The 20082-nt window shown below is 32.8% G+C and overlaps 4 protein-coding genes and 1 pseudogene across 4 annotated transcripts; 2 read left to right on the forward strand and 3 right to left on the reverse strand.

Moving 5' to 3' along the window:
• Window positions 1-367: 367 nt before the first annotated feature.
• Window positions 368-3484, forward strand: LOC140866239 (uncharacterized). The gene is made up of 2 exons (XM_073271184.1): window positions 368-1703; window positions 3107-3484. The coding sequence occupies exon 1, from the start codon at window positions 521-523 to the stop codon at window positions 1688-1690; it is 1170 nt and encodes a 389-aa protein (XP_073127285.1). The 5' UTR covers window positions 368-520; the 3' UTR covers window positions 1691-1703; window positions 3107-3484.
• LOC140862181 (zinc finger protein ZAT2-like) lies at window positions 3138-5219 on the reverse strand. Its single transcript, XM_073265187.1, has 3 exons — window positions 4311-5219; window positions 3799-3849; window positions 3138-3428 (listed from the first exon to the last, which is right to left on the reverse strand). Exons 1-3 carry the CDS (start codon window positions 5217-5219, stop codon window positions 3138-3140), a joined length of 1251 nt encoding a protein of 416 aa, XP_073121288.1.
• Window positions 5220-7039: 1820 nt separating this feature from the next.
• On the reverse strand, window positions 7040-8998 carry LOC140862183 (GDSL esterase/lipase At5g03980-like; annotated as a pseudogene).
• Window positions 8999-10538: 1540 nt separating this feature from the next.
• Window positions 10539-12953, forward strand: LOC140862184 (uncharacterized). Its single transcript, XM_073265188.1, has one exon. The coding sequence runs from the start codon at window positions 10539-10541 to the stop codon at window positions 12951-12953; it is 2415 nt and encodes an 804-aa protein (XP_073121289.1).
• A 4620-nt stretch (window positions 12954-17573) lies between these two features.
• LOC140862185 (uncharacterized) lies at window positions 17574-19988 on the reverse strand. Its single transcript, XM_073265189.1, has one exon. The coding sequence runs from the start codon at window positions 19986-19988 to the stop codon at window positions 17574-17576; it is 2415 nt and encodes an 804-aa protein (XP_073121290.1).
• Between the last annotated feature and the right edge of the window lie 94 nt (window positions 19989-20082).

The raw sequence follows: 20082 nt of genomic DNA on the forward strand, positions 1-20082 counted from the left end.
AGAATAGGTATTTTGGGAAAAGAAATTTGATGTGACATATCCTGTTCTTATTTAATTTAACATAGATATTATTATTTGATTACTTATTCTTATTTAATATAAATAGATATATTATTTGATTACTTATTCTTAAAAATAATTTCATAAACTATTAAGTCTTAAAAAGATGATTTTACTTAAAAACCATAAAATTCAATAATATTGAAGCTAGTGCATCTAGATGTATAACATATTATTTTAGATTAAATTTTATTTAAATGATATATTTTCTTCAAAGAATTTTAATTATTAGATATTATTGTTTAATCGTCATAAAATAAATTTATTGTCTCGTTCTAGGTTTTGCAACACTACTATATTTCTTCCCGACAATTAGCTGAACATTGGGGCCGCAGATTCACTTGAAACCTAGAAGCTCAACGCCGCCGCCGCCGCCGCCGCCGCCTTATTCTCCTCCGTTGCTGTTCATCTGCTCTGTTATACTAATTTTTCTTTGGTTTTTTTCCAATTTCTTTCAAATATGTCTTTGCTGGAGTTGATTACAAAAGCTTCGTCGGCTAGCGCTACAATGCCGGAGGAAGAGTCAAACTATCCCATTGTTCTTAATCCAGACCCCATTATGCTCAGCTTAACGCCAGAATCCGAGGACCCGAAACCTGAACGCCCTATAAAAAAGGTTACGGGTTGGGAAATTTCTCAGACAGATAAGGAACTTATCGAATTAGGGGAGCAGTTCTGCAAGCAACTGAGAATGAAGTTGAAGAATGCGAACCATCATGGTAAAGATGAGTTCTTGGAGCTTTTCACTTCTCATTTAGTGAAAATTGGGGAGAAAGTTGGGATTTCGGTGGAGCTGGATCAGTTGGAGGAAGGGTATGCTTGTAAGTTGATTGAGAAATTGGGGCGTTTAATGGGTAGAGATGTGAGGAGTTTGATTCTAGAGGCTTGTATTGTTTTTGAGGTTTGGGGTGTTTTGGAGAGTTTGGTAACTAATGGTCTCGTGGAACATTCTTGTACTTCAAATTTGGTTCATAATTTGATCGAAAAACGAAAGTCGGATTTGATTGATTTGTGCGTGAAGCATTTATCGGATATACAGACTTATGAGTTGATGTGTATTTTGAAGTATTTTTTGCTGCTGCCTGATGATGGGTACGAGAGTTTGGTCTCAGTGAGGAAGGATTGGGAGAGCCAGGCACTGTTAGCAATTGAGAAAGCAAGCGGTAAGGGAGTCAGTGGGAAACATAAGAGCTTGGCGAAGGACTCCTCGCTTCTGGTCATGCTGGCACATGATGGGTTTTCTGTTACAGAATTGTGCTTGCATAGTTTATTTTCGTCTCAGAATTTGGACGAGGCAATCTTTTCAGCTTGTATTGGCAAGTTGAATGGCGAGGAGTTGAAGTCTTTGATTCGATACTTTGGGAAATGGCTTAGGAAATATGAAAGATTTCCTCAAGTTGTTCCTTGTCCCAAGGCGTCATCAGCATTGGGCTTAAAGGTTTGTGATTGGATTCCGGCTTTGGAAAATGTCATAAAATGTCTTAGCTTGGTTGTGGATGAGCATTTTTCTTCTCTGGCTTTGCAATCTGAGGTTCGTGAGGAGTTGAGATCTTTTGAGGGCGTTGTTAATTCCCTGGCTTCTGAAGCAAGGCTTTGTGGTACTTTGGCAATTTTAACTAAAAGATTATGATTTGAACACAGTGGTATGTTTTCGAATATCGCCCTTGCTTTGAACCTCTAGTCTTGCTTTAATTCTAAGCTGGTATATGAAGCACTATTGTTTGTTGTTTATTATATTTGAGTTCAGTTTTTAGTCTCTTAATCTCCTCAATTTTGTATTCTGTAAGTGTGATATCTTCTTGCAACGATTTAGCGCAAGCTTTTTGGCTTATATAAAACGGAATTATTGTTAACCTGCTATGTTTGATTTTGATGTTCTTGGTTTTTTTTATTAACTTTAGCATTGAAATAAATGCACATATTCCCAATCTGCTGGTTGAATGTTAGAGCCTATTTATTCATGAGTATATTGTGAGATTCCACATAAATTAATTGGAAGAGCTAAAAAAGGGCTAGACACGCATATGTTTGATTTGGTCTCTGTTTCGCAGATCATTAAGGAACAAAGCATTTGACCTAGTTTGCAATTCTATTTGGTAGCATAATGTGTTGAATTGGAATTGGGAATTTGAATTCGGGTTGTAAGCCATTCTCTTTGTTAAGAAGTAGGACCAATTTGCATTTGGACCTTTATCACCAGGTTAGTTAATAACTTGGACCATTTGAATTGTTTACCTCAAGAACTCAAACTGGATTAAAGAGTTCATGTGACCAAACATCAATTGTCTCGTCGGGAGTTCTCTTGCATCATCTTTCTATACAAGTACCATCTTGTTAAAGAAATTTACATGGAATGAAGCCAGATTCCAGAAAGAGAAAAGAAATATATGTGGAACTAAGCCCGAGAAGAAGAAGATAAAGCAACTTATTAATTGGTAATGAGCTAGAGCAAATTCATTGCAGAATTTATGCAAAAAGTCATAGCTAGATAAATCCCACAAGATGTCTATAAGTTAGTGATTGAATTTAATGAAGCCAGTAACTGCAACTAATAAGGATTAAACTCCCTTGCAGCTCCTGCTCTAATTTGCTTTGCAGCAGCATGAAGCTGAACTAAATCTCTTGTGCTGCAAGCCTGCAAATATGACAGATGATATTTACATGATAATAACTTGGTAATAGAAAAGTTTTTCTTTCTCAGTATGTATCTACCTTAGTCTATATAGAATTACTTGGAAAGGAACGAGACATCCTTCTTAACAAATAACAATGACAAAACCAAAAACATCTTCTGTCTTATGCTGCAAAAAGTCTAACTGGGAATTGTTTTATGCTTAGAGAACTCAATTTGTGGTCACCCGGAATCGTGCACTGGCAAATCCTTTACACTACATATTCATTATTTTCTAGCTGAAACTGAATAGTCTTTTTCCAAAGATGTTCTTGTAGCAAATCCTTTGTTTTATATGTTCATCCAAATTGTTTTCTTGTCGATACATTTGACTGTTTTTAATTAATATTTGGCTATGTTAACCTCGTTTTGCAGTCTGGACGCATCATCAATGCAGATTTTGGCTTTATAAAAGCTCAGACATCCACAACTGCACTACTGCAGCATTTGATGCATCAGAAAGCTGATATACTGGCATGACAAAGAAATGGAAACTAGAGCTCTTAGTCAATCGGCGAATCTCAAAATGCGGAGGCCCGGACCCATTTTTACCATTACTAGTCATAGCTGAGTGGGTGATTATGTAGTTTATTTTTGAATATGCATTTTTGTAGTTGGTTGTTTCGGATGTTAACTGGGTCTTGGCATTCCATCCAAATATGCTTAGTTCATCCTTGTAGCCGGGGCTTGGCATGTCCTAAAAGGTTATATACACTTTCTCATCACTCCTTAGTCCAAAAAGAAGTTTTGAAATTGAATTCATGGCCCTTTTGCTTAATGGACTGAGCTTAAACTAAATCAAGAACAGTGTCTTGTTGTAAAAGCAAGTAATTTCCACTAACCCTTGTTTGATAAGCTAAGCTACTAACTACGCGAATTTCGGATTGCGAAAACCGAAAACAAGAAAACAGTTGCAAACCTTCAAGCCCAAAGCTGATGATGCCTTGGGACAAGAGATACACTTCATGAATTAATCTTTCATATTTCCTAAGCCATTTTCTCGAAGATCCATACGAAAAGGGACCCCTCCTTCCTCAAGCTCTCCTTTTTCCCACCAACTTCCTCACCTCACCATCAGGCAGAACCAAGAAATACTTCACATCACACAACTCATAAGCCTGTGTATTATGAACTTATTGAACCACAAGAATGTTCCAGTGAGACCCTTATTTATGAAACTTTCCGAAAACATGACCCCAAACCTCAAAAACAATGTGCCCACATGAAGTAATGAACTAAAAATATAATATGCACATGTATCTACAACTAGCTTGAATGAAAACTTCGACATATAACATCATGTACAATTAATCAACTAAACGAACAGAAACAGAAAAGGCAAGAGATTAATTGTGTGACATGAATTCATTCTAGGTAGCACAAACAGTTAGAAAAACAACTAAACAATACTTGTACGAGTACATACGGTGTATACCACTAATAATACTGCATCCAATCTATCTATCTGGCAGTCATCAAATCGCCATCTATCTATCTAGCTGTGTATCATCATTCATCACACCCTGATCCAAAACTAAAGTCGTAGACTTAAATCCAAATCCGGATGACGCAAGCCGACTGAATCTATGGAAGAGTAGGATGAAGCATATTCTTGATCTTCACCATCCACAGCTGGGAAATTCAAATCAAGAATTCCGGCCTCCTCCGCGGCGGCCTTCTCCCAATGGCATCTCTTGTGTCCACCCAAGGCTTGGCCACTCGAAAAGACCCGCATGCAGATGCCGCATTTGTGCCCCGGAACAGTCTGATTATCATGAGTACTGTCGCCTTCTATGCTGTGTTCCTGATCATCGCCGTGATTCATCGCAATCGCGTAGCATCCCTTCACGTTCTTGTGGCTTGCTCTGTGCCCCCCCAAGGCCTGGTGAGACCCAAACACCTTCTTGCAACTAGAACACTCGAAGCCGCGATCATTGTTGCTGCTGCTGTTGTTGTTATTATTGTTGTTGTTTTCCAAATGATAGTAATAGTACAAATCAAAAGAATGAATCGGCGAGGTCCCTTGGTAATTATCAACGGTGCAAGCAGTAGAAGGGGACTCCTGATCATCATCATCGTCATCATCCCCGTTTGCCAGAAGCAGCAGACACGAGGCCACCTCGTGATCCTCCTCCGTCACGGCGGAGGAGTCTTCGCTGACGTGACGGCGGCGGAGGTTGGGCGGCGGGTTGATCCCCCTCCACTCCCTCTCCGGGTGGCAGCGCATGTGGCCGAAGAGGGCCTTCCACGACCAAAACCTCTTGCCGCACTCGGTGCACGGCCTGGTGATCTTGGGGGCGGCGGGGTCGGGCTTTCTTGTGGATTTGGTGAGTCTGCAGGAAGCTGCTCCGGCGGCGGCGGCGGTGTGAGTCTTGGAGCGTTTCTTTCTAGGGTTTTGTTTGGCGAAACAAGTAGTGGGTTCTTGTCGGAGAGGAGACAGAGAAAGCACCGTAGACGGCGGATGGAGATCGGAGCTGCGGTTATCCATGATGCTGCGTGGAGTGGCGTTGTGGAGGTGGAAAAATGGTGTAAGAATGGGAGGAGCGGGGCGGTTATTCTTGTTCTTTGTCTGCAGGTAGTTACGTACGATGTTACCGTTATGCTTATGCAAATTCTATCCTCAAAACTTCGTCTTAATCCGTAGTTAACCAAATTTGAAATTAATCCAATTTAAATTCAACTAAATTTTTATTCTTAAGATTATAATATATATATATATATATATATATATATATATATATATATATATATATATATATATATTTATCAAATTTGTAAGAAAAAATTGTTTTTTTGGTCATGTATATTTGGCACTTTGCGATTTCAGTCCTTTAAAATTTCAGATTTCAGTTTTAGTATGTTATCTTTATTTTTTTGGCAATTTTAGTTCTTTTTCCGACGTGGCGCTGACGTGGCACCAATTCAGTGCTGATGTGGAGCTGACGTGTACAGTGCCACATAAGCATTTTCGAGTAAAAAGGATCGAAATTGCAAAAAATCGGAACATGCAGAATTAAAACTGAAATATGAAAACATAGAGGACCAGAATCGCAAAGTGACAAATATCCATGACCAAATTTGCAGTTTTCCCAATTTTTAAAATAAATAACTTGTATATGACTCCTCCTACCAATATTCAGCGGCACATGAACTCTATGTTAATTAGGACGTACTAAGAATCTGAGTTCTTAGTGATATTAAAAGTTAAAGAAGAATTTATAAATAAATACGCAACAAAAAGAGACCTGGAATATATGGAATTACGAGTTTATTTTGACGTGTTTTGGTACTATGTTGGATCTTTCATGATTTTAGTGCACTAATTTTCATTTTCTTTCAACTTTGGTAAAAAAAATATCTTTTTACTAAAATGGTGATATATCTGTCAGCTGAGAAATAATGACGCGCACGTGGAATCAAAAAAATGATGATGTGTCATGATAAAATATTTTATTAATTAAAGTGGTGTCAGAGTTGCATGTTTATAGTTGACGTGTTTGATGTCACATAACGTAATTCAGAGAAAAAAGACTAACATTGAAAAAAATACAAATTAATTAACTAAAGCCAGTAATTGATCATCAACAACATGACAAGTAAAAAAAACAAGCAAGTTTTAAAGGGGAAGCGTGTAAGATGTTTGAGTTATAATTTATTTCCATGTGTTGTGAATTCATGATTTGTTGTGTGGATGTTTTTTCATTTGTTTCATTGTATGTATTGTACTTGTATGTATAAATATAGTGCTCTTGAATACTGAATTGATTGTTCATTTGCTTATTATGTTACATTACTTACATATATATATAAATATATATATATATATATATATGAGTTTTGCTATCCTGCCCACCTAATGTGCCCACCATGAGGTGGCACTCAACTATTGGACGCACAATTCATCACATCCAATAGTTGAGTGCCACATCATGGTGGGCACATTAGGTGGGCACGGTGAGTGGGCAGGATAGCAAAATTGTATATATATATATATATATATATATATGTTTATATATTTTGAAATTTCTGACATATTAATATCTTGATCTTTGAGGTTATCATTTTATTGATTTTACATTTTTTTTAATGAGGAAGGATCTTTATAATTTAAATTGCATCTCCATCAATAATAATAAAATAATAACAATAATAATAAATGGCATAAAAAATTTTAAAAATGAGGACTTAGAAAAATCTAATGTAAATAGCAAAACATTAAAATTAAAACAACTACTAACTAGCATTAATTAAACCTTGGTTTTTATGTAAAAAGTAAACAGCACTACTGCTGATTACTATCTTAATTACTCAAAAATGACAATGAAGCTTGTGGAAGATGTTATGAATCAACCAAGCTGACATGATCTTGTATCCTTCTTGAGTTAAATGCACACCATCCCAACTCATGTATCGATGAGGATCTGAACAAACTTCGACTCCAGCAGCTCCACACATTCTTTCCAAGTCGAAATTGTATTTGCCCCCGATCCCACAACAAGCTCTTTCGGTATCAAATCCTGCATGAATGAATTTATACAAATTAACATCCATTAATATCCATAGAACCAATCTTGCTAACAACATGGCTCACTGCAAATGTATATATTAGTAAGCGAGAACGTACCGTAAAACCGTGCGAAGTTGAGCAAGAACTGATATGCATTGTAGTAATCTCCATAGATGATCATAGCGTTCGGTGTTTCATGTTGTAGTTTGATAATGGCTACTTGGAGTTGCTCGTTGTGGTATGTCGCAAAGTCGTTTAACTGCGTGACACATTGGTTCTCGTCGTATGCGGCGGAGATGTTGGTTTGGAAGGCCGTTTTATAGATCGGGAGGCATCCGATGGGGAAGTTTCCGGGTACCACCACTCTTGTAGCTCCGAAACTAATCACTTTCTGAAAAAAAAATATATATATATACGTTATGTTAATTAATTTTTCGGGGAGAACTACTTTTTTTTGTCGTGTTAATTGTTTGATAAAAATTAATTACCTTAACTCCCTCCACAATGGCATTAACAACATCTGGAACCATGCTTTTTAGCTCATCCATGGATTTTCTTTGAAAGATTGCGTAGTTGTAATCGTTTCCGCCGATCTCTCCAACCATGAAAAGGGAATTGTGAAGCTTCTCCACACAATCTATATGTACAACATCAATTATTTGTAAGATATTATTTTAATTTTATTTGCAAGATGAAAATATATGGAAATTAAGTTGGTTACTAACCTCTATGGTCAACGCAAATAGAGTCGAAATGAGAAGTCATCCAACCCAATTGTACGTCAAGAGAAGAATTAGTGACTGATTCAAAATCTTTTTATTTTCCAAAACTTGGCTGGGTAACGCAGTGGATCCTGCAACCGCGAAGTTGACTCCATGTTGGAAGTTTGCTGTTGTGTTTTTATAAGGCGGAAGCAATGGAAGACCAGCAGCCATAGCTATAAAAAAGAACAAGATTATGGATTTCATGTTATTCGATGGACAACATATTTCTTAAAAAACAAATTATAGTTCAGGAGATGGAATATATATATATTAAATTTAATAATAATACTAATATATCTGAAACGAGATCGTCAAATAAAAAGAAACAAAAGAGAGCTACAAGGATGGGAATATGGCCCCGATCGAATTCATATATCTATCCTAATTCGACAAATTTGAAATTTCATTTTTGTAGAAACAAATACGAAATCGTTTGTTTCAGCGAAGAAAATTGAATCACCGCAATAATATATATAATTAATGAAGAACACACAAGAATAATTAATTCAGATAAAATAATAATTAATCAAGAAAAGCAAAACGTATTATAATATAAATTTAAGATCGCCGATTTGTTTATCTTTTATATATATAGGGATATACATGAGTGAATCTAATGCGGATTAATTCTAAAGATACAATTACATATAATAATATATCGAACAAAACATATTATATATATCCACGAGCAAATATTAATCGATCGAGCATGTACGTATTAATAAATAAAATTGGTACCTATATAGTCGATCATAAGGAAACCGTTTGAACATCGACCGGTGGCGTTGTTGAAGAAATCTTGTCCATAGGAAAGTTTTGCGAACGGGCTCCGATAGGATACTCGCGTATCAAGTTTCCGGTGTCGGAGATCGAATCGCCGAGTTGATATATTCTATCAAACCTACAAATCTTCAAAGGATGACTGTTGATGCTCGGTATAGAAGTATAACAAACAAGAAACAAGAAGATGGTGAGAGCCAATATTTTACGAGCCATGGGTGATTAATTAAGACGTTAGAAGGAAATAAATCAGCTTGGTAATTAATTAAGAATAATAGGTATGCATATTCATGAATAGGCCGAGCTTTATTTATAGGGGAAGATGTTCATTGCTATCGGCCGGGATTTGGACTTAGGTTTGTATTAGGAAGCTATTAACTATTGTTTAAGGATTTGGATGATTTTTAGAGGGTTTAGGGATTCTGTTATATTTTGAATTTATTTGAGTAAATAAAATTAATCGAATGTAATTAATTGAATAACGAATTTGAATCCTTTCTCAAGTCAAGTAACTAGATTGTGGCAATTTTTTGTTTGAAAATTGTACCGTTTTAAGGTCCAAACTTAATAATCGTAGTTATATGCTTGACAAACACGTCACGATTTGGATTCCGTATTAGTTATTTAAAATTCATAACTTTAATGTTCCATCAATTTTTGTACTTTCATCAAATAAATTAAAAACGTGTCGAGAAATAACCGTAAAGATGGGCGGTTCAATCAAAATGACGTGAATTCATTCTTTAATATCTCCTTCCTTATTTTAATAAATCGCCCTTGACAATATGTTAAGTAGAGTTTGATTTCCTCTAGCTTAGTACGTAGAGTTTGATTTCCTCTACTAATATGGTAGTGAAGTTTATCGGGAAAAATTTAAATTCATCCCTGACGTTTCATTTTGAATTCAAATTCATCCCTCACCTTTTGAATTAATTCAATTTCATCCCTGACCCCACTTCTCATCTCACTTTCCTACCAAAACAAGGCCATATTAGTAATTTTGCCTCTTAAGTAATTAAAACAATTTAATTAAATTAAAACTCTCATTATATATATATATATATATATATATATATATATATAATAAATTAAAATGTTCAATTTTCAATTCAAATAGAAAAAGTAAGAGCAAAAACCCTACACTTCACGTCTTCACGCACTAAAATTAAACAGATTAATATTCTCATGCTTTGAACGATTTAAATGCAAGGTTCTTGTTCTTCTACCAATATTTGTTGAGATAATTTTTAATGATTTTACAATAGTTTCGATTTTCTTATATGTGATTTAGGAACAATTATGTTGAATTAATTAGAAAATTTAGAGTTTGATACTGGTATTCATTTGAGTATTTTGATTTTAATCATTGTTTTTCACCTAATAAGGTTGTGACATCACTATCTTTTGAATTTTAATAACCTGAAGTTCAATATTGTTAAAGACGTGAAGGTGTTGGCTTGCGGCCTTTAGATATTTTTGGATGTGGATTCTTTTGGTCATGTCTTTTGTTTATTGTATTGCTACTAATTTATGTGAATTAAATTTTATTTTCTGACTTTGTGTTGTGTCTGATTTTTTATTTTATGTGGACAGGTTGTCAGCTGGTTCTGAAGTCTCTTGTGGTAGTGCTTTATTCCATGAGTTTTATTCCAGAGAAGTTTAAGTAACGATAATATTCATTCGATACTTCTGTTTGGGTTGTTCCAATTCCATTAATTGCTTTGATACATCATCATTTTAAATTGTTGTCTAGGAAATGAGGTTTAATTTGGAAATCAGTTTCTTGGGGGACAAATGCACAATGTTAGATTTGGATAGCACTAATTATGGATATTTATCTCTATTGAATGATGTTTGTGGGGCTGCAATCGGGAATAGAACAGAGTGGCTAAACAATGTGATAAAGGTTGAAGGTGTGATGCCCGATACGGATGATTTGATTGCAATTAGTTGTGATCAAGATGTTAAATGTTTGATTGCAATGTACCTTTCCTTGGGATTAGAGAATATTTTGGTGAATTTAGATATTGTTGCATCTATCTCCAAAGAAAATGTAATCGGTAACTGTAACATGATAGATATCCATGAATCTGACAAACTAGTTGACGCAAATATAGTAGTAGATAGTGATGCAGAAGAAGATGAGGAGAACATTGAGATGGAAGAAATATTTGTTTGGAGTGATTCTGAAATTGAGAGAGATAATGTAGATGATCAATGTAAAGTCCTTGATTCAAACACCGAAGAAGAGATGGACAATTTGAGTGATTACGACTCAGATGCGGACCAATCGCTCAACCATATTGATAAGATTTTGTCCGTAAGTAATTCAGCTAAATATTTAAGTGATAAAATTGAAGGCAAGTACTTTGAATTTGAACATGATAATGATGGTAATCAGATTATAATGTTGACAGAAGGGTTGATTTTTGATAATGTTAATCATTTTAAGGACATTCTTGCCAGATATACAATTCAAGAGGGGATCAATCTCAAAAAACTTAAGAATGATAAAGTGAGGGTCACAGCTACGTGTAATAATAATGATTGTTCATGGAGGATACATGCATCCACCTATGCTGATGGAGTAACTTTTAAGATAAAAAATATAACAGGGGCCCATACTTGTGTTAGAAATTTGAAAAGTAGTGGAGCAACAGCTAGTTGGATTGCAAATGAATTTCGAGAAGAATACAAGTACAATCAAGAAAAATCAGTGGAGGACCTTGACAGTGCTTTGAGGTCAAAATATGGGATACATGCTAGTTCCAGTAAGTTGTTTAGGGCTAGAAAAATTGCTATGCAAGCAGCTATGGGAGACCATGAAACAAGCTATGCCAAGATACCAAGATATATAGCTGCCATTAAGGATTCAAATGGTGGAGCTTTTATCAAATTGAAATGTGATGGCCTTGATATCAATAACCAAAATTGTACACCCAAATTTGAAAGAATTTTCATTAGTTTTGAATCACAATATCAAGGGTACATCAAGGGTTGCAGACCTTTTATTGGAGTTGATGGGTGTTTTCTCAAAGGGCCATACAGGGGTGAGGTGCTTAGTGCAGTTACTTTGGATGCTAATTCTGGGATTTTTCCACTAGCAATAATGATTTGTGAAGGAGAAAGTGAAAATAGTTGGAACTATTTTTTTGATTGTCTCAATTCATATATGCAAGATGAAAGGGTTGTAACTTTCATGAGTGATAGACAAAAAGGGCTGAAAAAGGCAGTCAAATCAGTGTTTCCGAATTTAGAACAAAGGTTTTGTGCTAGACATTTGTATGCAAATTTTAGAGCTAAATTTCCTGGTCCTAAACTCAGAAAACTTTTTTGGATGTCTGTTAAAGCATATTTGAAACAAGACTTTGATGATGCTATGGAGAAAATTAAAGAAACTGATCCTGCAGCATATAAATGGCTTATGGAAAAGTGTGGAGAACATGCGAGTACTTGGTCAAGGCATGGATTTGATACAACTTCAAAAATGGACCATGTTACAAATAACATGAGTGAGTCTTTTAATGCTTTCTTAGGGAAAATGAGGAAGATGCCAATTATAACATTGTTAGAGTGGTACAGAAGAAAGATAATGAAGAGGTTTTTTACCCGGTATAGCAAAGCTTTAAATTGGAAAACCAAATTGCCACCAAATGTCAATGCAAAAGTGGAAAAAAATCAAAGAGAAGGAAGGAAGTTACTGGTAATGCCGGCATCTGACTTCATGTTTGAAGTGTATGATAATATGAAATATATTGTTAATCTTAATGACAAAATTTGTCAATGTAGAGAGTGGCAAGTATGTGGGGTGCCTTGTAAGCATGCTATGAGTTGCATTTTGTATATGAGATATGATCCAACACAGTATGTGGACCCATATTTGACTACCGAGGCATATCTAAGGACTTATAGTGGTATGATCAATGCAATTTCAGATGAATCAAAATGGCCAGAGAACTCTCAGGTTCCTCCACTGAAGCCTCCAATACTTAAGAAAGCAAATAAAGTGTTTAAACAAGGTAGATTGCAAACTAGCAGAAGAAGGGAGCCAAATGAAGCCTTGAAAAAACAAAAAAGATCCATTCATGTCACTTGCAACATATGCAAAGTGACTGGCCACAATAAAAGGACTTGTACAAGGAGGAATGCACATGATATGTCAAACCAGTAATTAAGTCAAATTGTTACAGGTGCATGTATTGTTTCTCATTGATACATGTCTGTTTTCTTCTCTCTTTTTTTTTGGTTGCTAATGATTGAATTGTATATTGGATTTTAGGGTGCTGTCTTAAGAATTTGCTATGTTTGGGAGATACATGAAGTTTGGAGGTTTGGATCTTTACTTTGGATGGAAGACTAATGGCTGCCCACGTTCTTTGTCTCGATGAAATACTTGATTGACTAATTATTTCATTAGTTGGATAAATAGTGGTTTATTTTGTTAAGTGACTGTAACTATTTTGCTAATTAGTTGGTGGTAAAGTTTTTTAATATTAACTAGTGCATGGTTTTTGCTAATCGGTGGGTCTTTTTGGTTTTTTTAAATATTAATTAATGGATTTTTTGGTTTCGTGAAATGGATAGCCCGTTTTGTGTTTAATACTATTATTTCACTAATTATAATTATGCAGCTTATTTGATTATTTCACTGTGTAAATATTTTGTCAATCTATATATAATGATTGTTTAAGTAGTTAATTCATTATTTAATTATTTTGCAACTTAGGCATGTATAATTTTATTTTTGTTCAATTTTTTTCTTAGACTACCAAAATTTTGGATGTAATTCTCTATATTTTAATTTTATTAATTTATTAATTTAACCTATAATTAACAATTAATTTTTGTGCAATTTAAGTTGCATTTACTCAAATTTAAATTTTTTTCTAAAAAATATACTCCTAATAGTCTATATAATTGTAATTTAATTATACGGATTGTACTTGCACAAATTGACGAAACAAATATTTGAATTTTCAATAATATTCAAATTTGTAAAAGTAAACAATAAAATTATTTTTTAATGAATAAAAAGGGTATTTAAGTAAAGTTACCTAAAAAATGAAATCAATTGAAAGGATTTTTAATCCAAATGAGAGATAAAGGATGAAATTGAAGTTGATTCAAAAGTCGGGGATGAATTTGAAATTGGCTTCAAACCTCAGGGATGAAAGTGAATTTTTCCCGAAGTTTATCTGATTAGTCTAATTTATTCAAAAAAAAATGATGGTTGCGAGTTTTTACAATATAAAAAAAAATTACTTAGAAATTTACTAAAAAAAATGCTTCTATGTGATCTGATGAGATAATAGTACTACATGAAATCTCTTGTCAAAGTACGAAATGTGTATTAAGGTAAAGTGATTTCTTAGTTGTATATGCGATATCATTATGTATTTTAAAAAAAAATGCATTACATCTTTATTGAACTTCACGTATAATTCTCGATGAACCAATGATTACAGATTACTTCCAAGATAAACACTAATAATTTATATATCTATATCTATACTATATATTAGTAATATCGCGTCCGAAAATTTGTGTGACTAAGCTCGGACTGGTCCATAATAACTTTTGGCACAAAATAGTTGGGGCAGTCTTTCGGTATAAGCCACGAGTCGCAACATACATTGGCAGTCCTCCCTAAAACAAAGCGACAAACGATAAGCTATCTCCTCCGTAAAAATGATAATAAAAAAATTCACGTTTAATTGTTTTTGTTCAACTCATGTTTAGCATTTTGGCTAAAAAAGATTTGGTAAGATGTTTTTCTTTTTTTTAACAATTAAAATCTTAAGCATATTCTACAAAATTAATTAAATGTGTAGCAGAATTAAATGTGAGAAAAGGACAATTTTTTAATTAGTAAAATGTATTTTGGTACACGAACTATTGGTAAAATATCATATTGGTACACAAATTATTAAAAATGGCTTAATTTGTACATGATTCAATTAAAAGGTCAATTTTACCCTTAATAGGAATTAATATTATATTTATTAATTTTAAAATATCATATTTATTTAAAAATTAATTGAGTAAAATTCATTTTGATACATGAACTATATGTAAAATGTCAATTTGGTACACGAACTATAAGAGAATAATTTAATTGGTACATGATTTAACTATAAAGTTTAATTTATCCTTTAGTAATTGATTTTAAGTTCAATTATTTTTAATAATAAATTCAACTAAGTGTACATTTTATTTTTTAAATTAATTTTTATTTATTGTAAATTAAAATTTATATTAATTTAAAAATAATAAAAAATAAGTATCTTAATATTTTTATAATATATTTATATTTTACTCATTAATAAATTATTTATATTTTTAAAATATTAATAATATAAAATAAAATGGTATTTTTTGCTATCTATGTAAATAATTATCCATTAAAAAAATTGATATAAATTATATAATAATAAAATCACAAACTCAATAAATAAATCATATGCAAGACTAAAATATATTTAATAACGATAAAATATAATTAAATAAATATTTATTTATTTATATTTAATTTAAGTGCGAGTAAAAAAATATAAAATTACAAATTATTAAATCGAATAAAAAAATTTTGGGTTATTAGAATTACGTAAATTGAGATAATGAGTGATATTTTTTCTGTGATATTTGTTTTTTCATGATCTAATATTTAATGTTGAAAATTTTTATACTAAATTTTGAAAAACTAAAATGGTGATTATGTTTGTTTCAATCATTTAAATACAAGATCAACAGACTTCGGTGATATATATTTTTATCATATCAATATATTATAATATTTGTTGTATAATTTGACTTAACAATTGTTTATCATTATATATTTAATTAATTTAAAAATAAATACGATTATTTAAAATTAATCAATATAATATTTATTCCTATTAAGAGTAAAATTGAACTTTTAATTGGATCATGTAACAATTAAGCCATTTTTAATAGTTCGTGTACCAATATGACATTTTACAAATAGTTCATGTACCAAAATACATTTTACTCTTTTAAAATTAATAAATATAATATTAATTCCTATTAAGGGTAAAATTGACCTTTTAATTGGATCATGTACCAATTAAGTCATTTTCAATAGTTTGTATATCAATATGACATTTTATCAATAGTTCGTGTACCAAAATACATTTTACCCATTTTTTAATTAAGAAAAAGCTTCACCGTAGATAATTACTATTCTACCATCTTTGTATTTTATTTTATTTTATATTAATTGTATGCATACAGCATACTTTCAAATGTGTGATGGGGGAGTTGCGATCATTTCTGAAATCGATCGGAGGTTCTTTTCGAGAATTAGGGAAAAATTAAATTAATTAATATGTTTTTAACATAAAAGAGTAAATTAAGCAAATAGAGCTCGTTGCTAATTAGTTCTTAAAAACTGTTTTGTTCCTTGCAGAAACTGCCAAACATGGACAGTTTTCTTTTGTTTTTGTTTTTTGTCCGGATAAGGTTTATAGCTACGAATTGTTGGTTAAGTACTCAAAAATATAATAAAGCTCCAGCCACCATCCTAAATATTTTAGAGTGATTCTAATTTCTATGCTATATTGAAAAATAAAATTCTCGGTGTATTTTTTTGTACAAAATATTTGGCTAAATATCTCACTTGAAAATAATCCTAACAATCGTGCAAATATAAAGAAAATATTTTTTTCCGACGTAACATAGAATCTACCACTATTTTGTGACTCTGAAATCACACAAATTTTGACCGTCCCTTTTCTACCATTCATCCCAAATTAGCACGGGAAAAATTCACTTTCATCCCTGAGGTTTGAAGCCAATTTCAAATTCATCCCCGACTTTTGAATCAACTTCAATTTCATCCTTTATCTCTCATTTGGATTAAAAATCCTTTCAATTGATTTCATTTTTTAGGTAACTTTACTTAAATACCCTTTTTATTCATTAAAAAATAATTTTATTGTTTACTTTTACAAATTTGAATATTATTGAAAATTCAAATATTTGTTTCGTCAATTTGTGCAAGTACAATCCGTATAATTAAATTACAATTATATAGACTATTAGGAGTATATTTTTTAGAAAAAAATTTAAATTTGAGTAAATGCAACTTAAATTGCACAAAAATTAATTGTTAATTATAGGTTAAATTAATAAATTAATAAAATTAAAATATAGAGAATTACATCCAAAATTTTGGTAGTCTAAGAAAAAAATTGAACAAAAATAAAATTATACATGCCTAAGTTGCAAAATAATTAAATAATGAATTAACTACTTAAACAATCATTATATATAGATTGACAAAATATTTACACAGTGAAATAATCAAATAAGCTGCATAATTATAATTAGTGAAATAATAGTATTAAACACAAAACGGGCTATCCATTTCACGAAACCAAAAAATCCATTAATTAATATTTAAAAAAACCAAAAAGACCCACCGATTAGCAAAAACCATGCACTAGTTAATATTAAAAAACTTTACCACCAACTAATTAGCAAAATAGTTACAGTCACTTAACAAAATAAACCACTATTTATCCAACTAATGAAATAATTAGTCAATCAAGTATTTCATCGAGACAAAGAACGTGGGCAGCCATTAGTCTTCCATCCAAAGTAAAGATCCAAACCTCCAAACTTCATGTATCTCCCAAACATAGCAAATTCTTAAGACAGCACCCTAAAATCCAATATACAATTCAATCATTAGCAACCAAAAAAAAAGAGAGAAGAAAACAGACATGTATCAATGAGAAACAATACATGCACCTGTAACAATTTGACTTAATTACTGGTTTGACATATCATGTGCATTCCTCCTTGTACAAGTCCTTTTATTGTGGCCAGTCACTTTGCATATGTTGCAAGTGACATGAATGGATCTTTTTTGTTTTTTCAAGGCTTCATTTGGCTCCCTTCTTCTGCTAGTTTGCAATCTACCTTGTTTAAACACTTTATTTGCTTTCTTAAGTATTGGAGGCTTCAGTGGAGGAACCTGAGAGTTCTCTGGCCATTTTGATTCATCTGAAATTGCATTGATCATACCACTATAAGTCCTTAGATATGCCTCGGTAGTCAAATATGGGTCCACATACTGTGTTGGATCATATCTCATATACAAAATGCAACTCATAGCATGCTTACAAGGCACCCCACATACTTGCCACTCTCTACATTGACAAATTTTGTCATTAAGATTAACAATATATTTCATATTATCATACACTTCAAACATGAAGTCAGATGCCGGCATTACCAGTAACTTCCTTCCTTCTCTTTGATTTTTTTCCACTTTTGCATTGACATTTGGTGGCAATTTGGTTTTCCAATTTAAAGCTTTGCTATACCGGGTAAAAAACCTCTTCATTATCTTTCTTCTGTACCACTCTAACAATGTTATAATTGGCATCTTCCTCATTTTCCCTAAGAAAGCATTAAAAGACTCACTCATGTTATTTGTAACATGGTCCATTTTTGAAGTTGTATCAAATCCATGCCTTGACCAAGTACTCGCATGTTCTCCACACTTTTCCATAAGCCATTTATATGCTGCAGGATCAGTTTCTTTAATTTTCTCCATAGCATCATCAAAGTCTTGTTTCAAATATGCTTTAACAGACATCCAAAAAAGTTTTCTGAGTTTAGGACCAGGAAATTTAGCTCTAAAATTTGCATACAAATGTCTAGCACAAAACCTTTGTTCTAAATTCGGAAACACTGATTTGACTGCCTTTTTCAGCCCTTTTTGTCTATCACTCATGAAAGTTACAACCCTTTCATCTTGCATATATGAATTGAGACAATCAAAAAAATAGTTCCAACTATTTTCACTTTCTCCTTCACAAATCATTATTGCTAGTGGAAAAATCCCAGAATTAGCATCCAAAGTAACTGCACTAAGCACCTCACCCCTGTATGGCCCTTTGAGAAAACACCCATCAACTCCAATAAAAGGTCTGCAACCCTTGATGTACCCTTGATATTGTGATTCAAAACTAATGAAAATTCTTTCAAATTTGGGTGTACAATTTTGGTTATTGATATCAAGGCCATCACATTTCAATTTGATAAAAGCTCCACCATTTGAATCCTTAATGGCAGCTATATATCTTGGTATCTTGGCATAGCTTGTTTCATGGTCTCCCATAGCTGCTTGCATAGCAATTTTTCTAGCCCTAAACAACTTACTGGAACTAGCATGTATCCCATATTTTGACCTCAAAGCACTGTCAAGGTCCTCCACTGATTTTTCTTGATTGTACTTGTATTCTTCTCGAAATTCATTTGCAATCCAACTAGCTGTTGCTCCACTACTTTTCAAATTTCTAACACAAGTATGGGCCCCTGTTATATTTTTTATCTTAAAAGTTACTCCATCAGCATAGGTGGATGCATGTATCCTCCATGAACAATCATTATTATTACACGTAGCTGTGACCCTCACTTTATCATTCTTAAGTTTTTTGAGATTGATCCCCTCTTGAATTGTATATCTGGCAAGAATGTCCTTAAAATGATTAACATTATCAAAAATCAACCCTTCTGTCAACATTATAATCTGATTACCATCATTATCATGTTCAAATTCAAAGTACTTGCCTTCAATTTTATCACTTAAATATTTAGCTGAATTACTTACGGACAAAATCTTATCAATATGGTTGAGCGATTGGTCCGCATCTGAGTCGTAATCACTCAAATTGTCCATCTCTTCTTCGGTGTTTGAATCAAGGACTTTACATTGATCATCTACATTATCTCTCTCAATTTCAGAATCACTCCAAACAAATATTTCTTCCATCTCAATGTTCTCCTCATCTTCTTCTGCATCACTATCTACTACTATATTTGCGTCAACTAGTTTGTCAGATTCATGGATATCTATCATGTTACAGTTACCGATTACATTTTCTTTGGAGATAGATGCAACAATATCTAAATTCACCAAAATATTCTCTAATCCCAAGGAAAGGTACATTGCAATCAAACATTTAACATCTTGATCACAACTAATTGCAATCAAATCATCCGTATCGGGCATCACACCTTCAACCTTTATCACATTGTTTAGCCACTCTGTTCTATTCCCGATTGCAGCCCCACAAACATCATTCAATAGAGATAAATATCCATAATTAGTGCTATCCAAATCTAACATTGTGCATTTGTCCCCCAAGAAACTGATTTCCAAATTAAACCTCATTTCCTAGACAACAATTTAAAATGATGATGTATCAAAGCAATTAATGGAATTGGAACAACCCAAACAGAAGTATCGAATGAATATTATCGTTACT

This window comes from Henckelia pumila, chromosome 4 (assembly GCF_033568475.1).
Source record: "Henckelia pumila isolate YLH828 chromosome 4, ASM3356847v2, whole genome shotgun sequence".
Classification (NCBI taxonomy): domain Eukaryota; kingdom Viridiplantae; phylum Streptophyta; class Magnoliopsida; order Lamiales; family Gesneriaceae; genus Henckelia; species Henckelia pumila.

What these genes read in the sequence shown, in the direction of transcription:
- LOC140866239 (XM_073271184.1), top strand. Translation starts at nt 521, where the DNA reads ATGTCTTTGCTGGAGTTGATTACAAAAGCTTCGTCGGCTAGCGCTACA.
- LOC140862181 (XM_073265187.1), bottom strand. Translation starts at nt 5,219, where the DNA reads ATGGATAACCGCAGCTCCGATCTCCATCCGCCGTCTACGGTGCTTTCT. An exon ending in CCTACTCTTCCATAGATTCA is followed by an intron (nt 3,850 to 4,310) that starts GTCGGCTTGCGT and finishes CATAATACACAG; the next exon opens with GCTTATGAGTTGTGTGATGT. An exon ending in TGGTTCTGCCTGATGGTGAG is followed by an intron (nt 3,429 to 3,798) that starts GTGAGGAAGTTG and finishes ATAACCTTTTAG; the next exon opens with GACATGCCAAGCCCCGGCTA.
- LOC140862184 (XM_073265188.1), top strand. Translation starts at nt 10,539, where the DNA reads ATGAGGTTTAATTTGGAAATCAGTTTCTTGGGGGACAAATGCACAATG.
- LOC140862185 (XM_073265189.1), bottom strand. Translation starts at nt 19,988, where the DNA reads ATGAGGTTTAATTTGGAAATCAGTTTCTTGGGGGACAAATGCACAATG.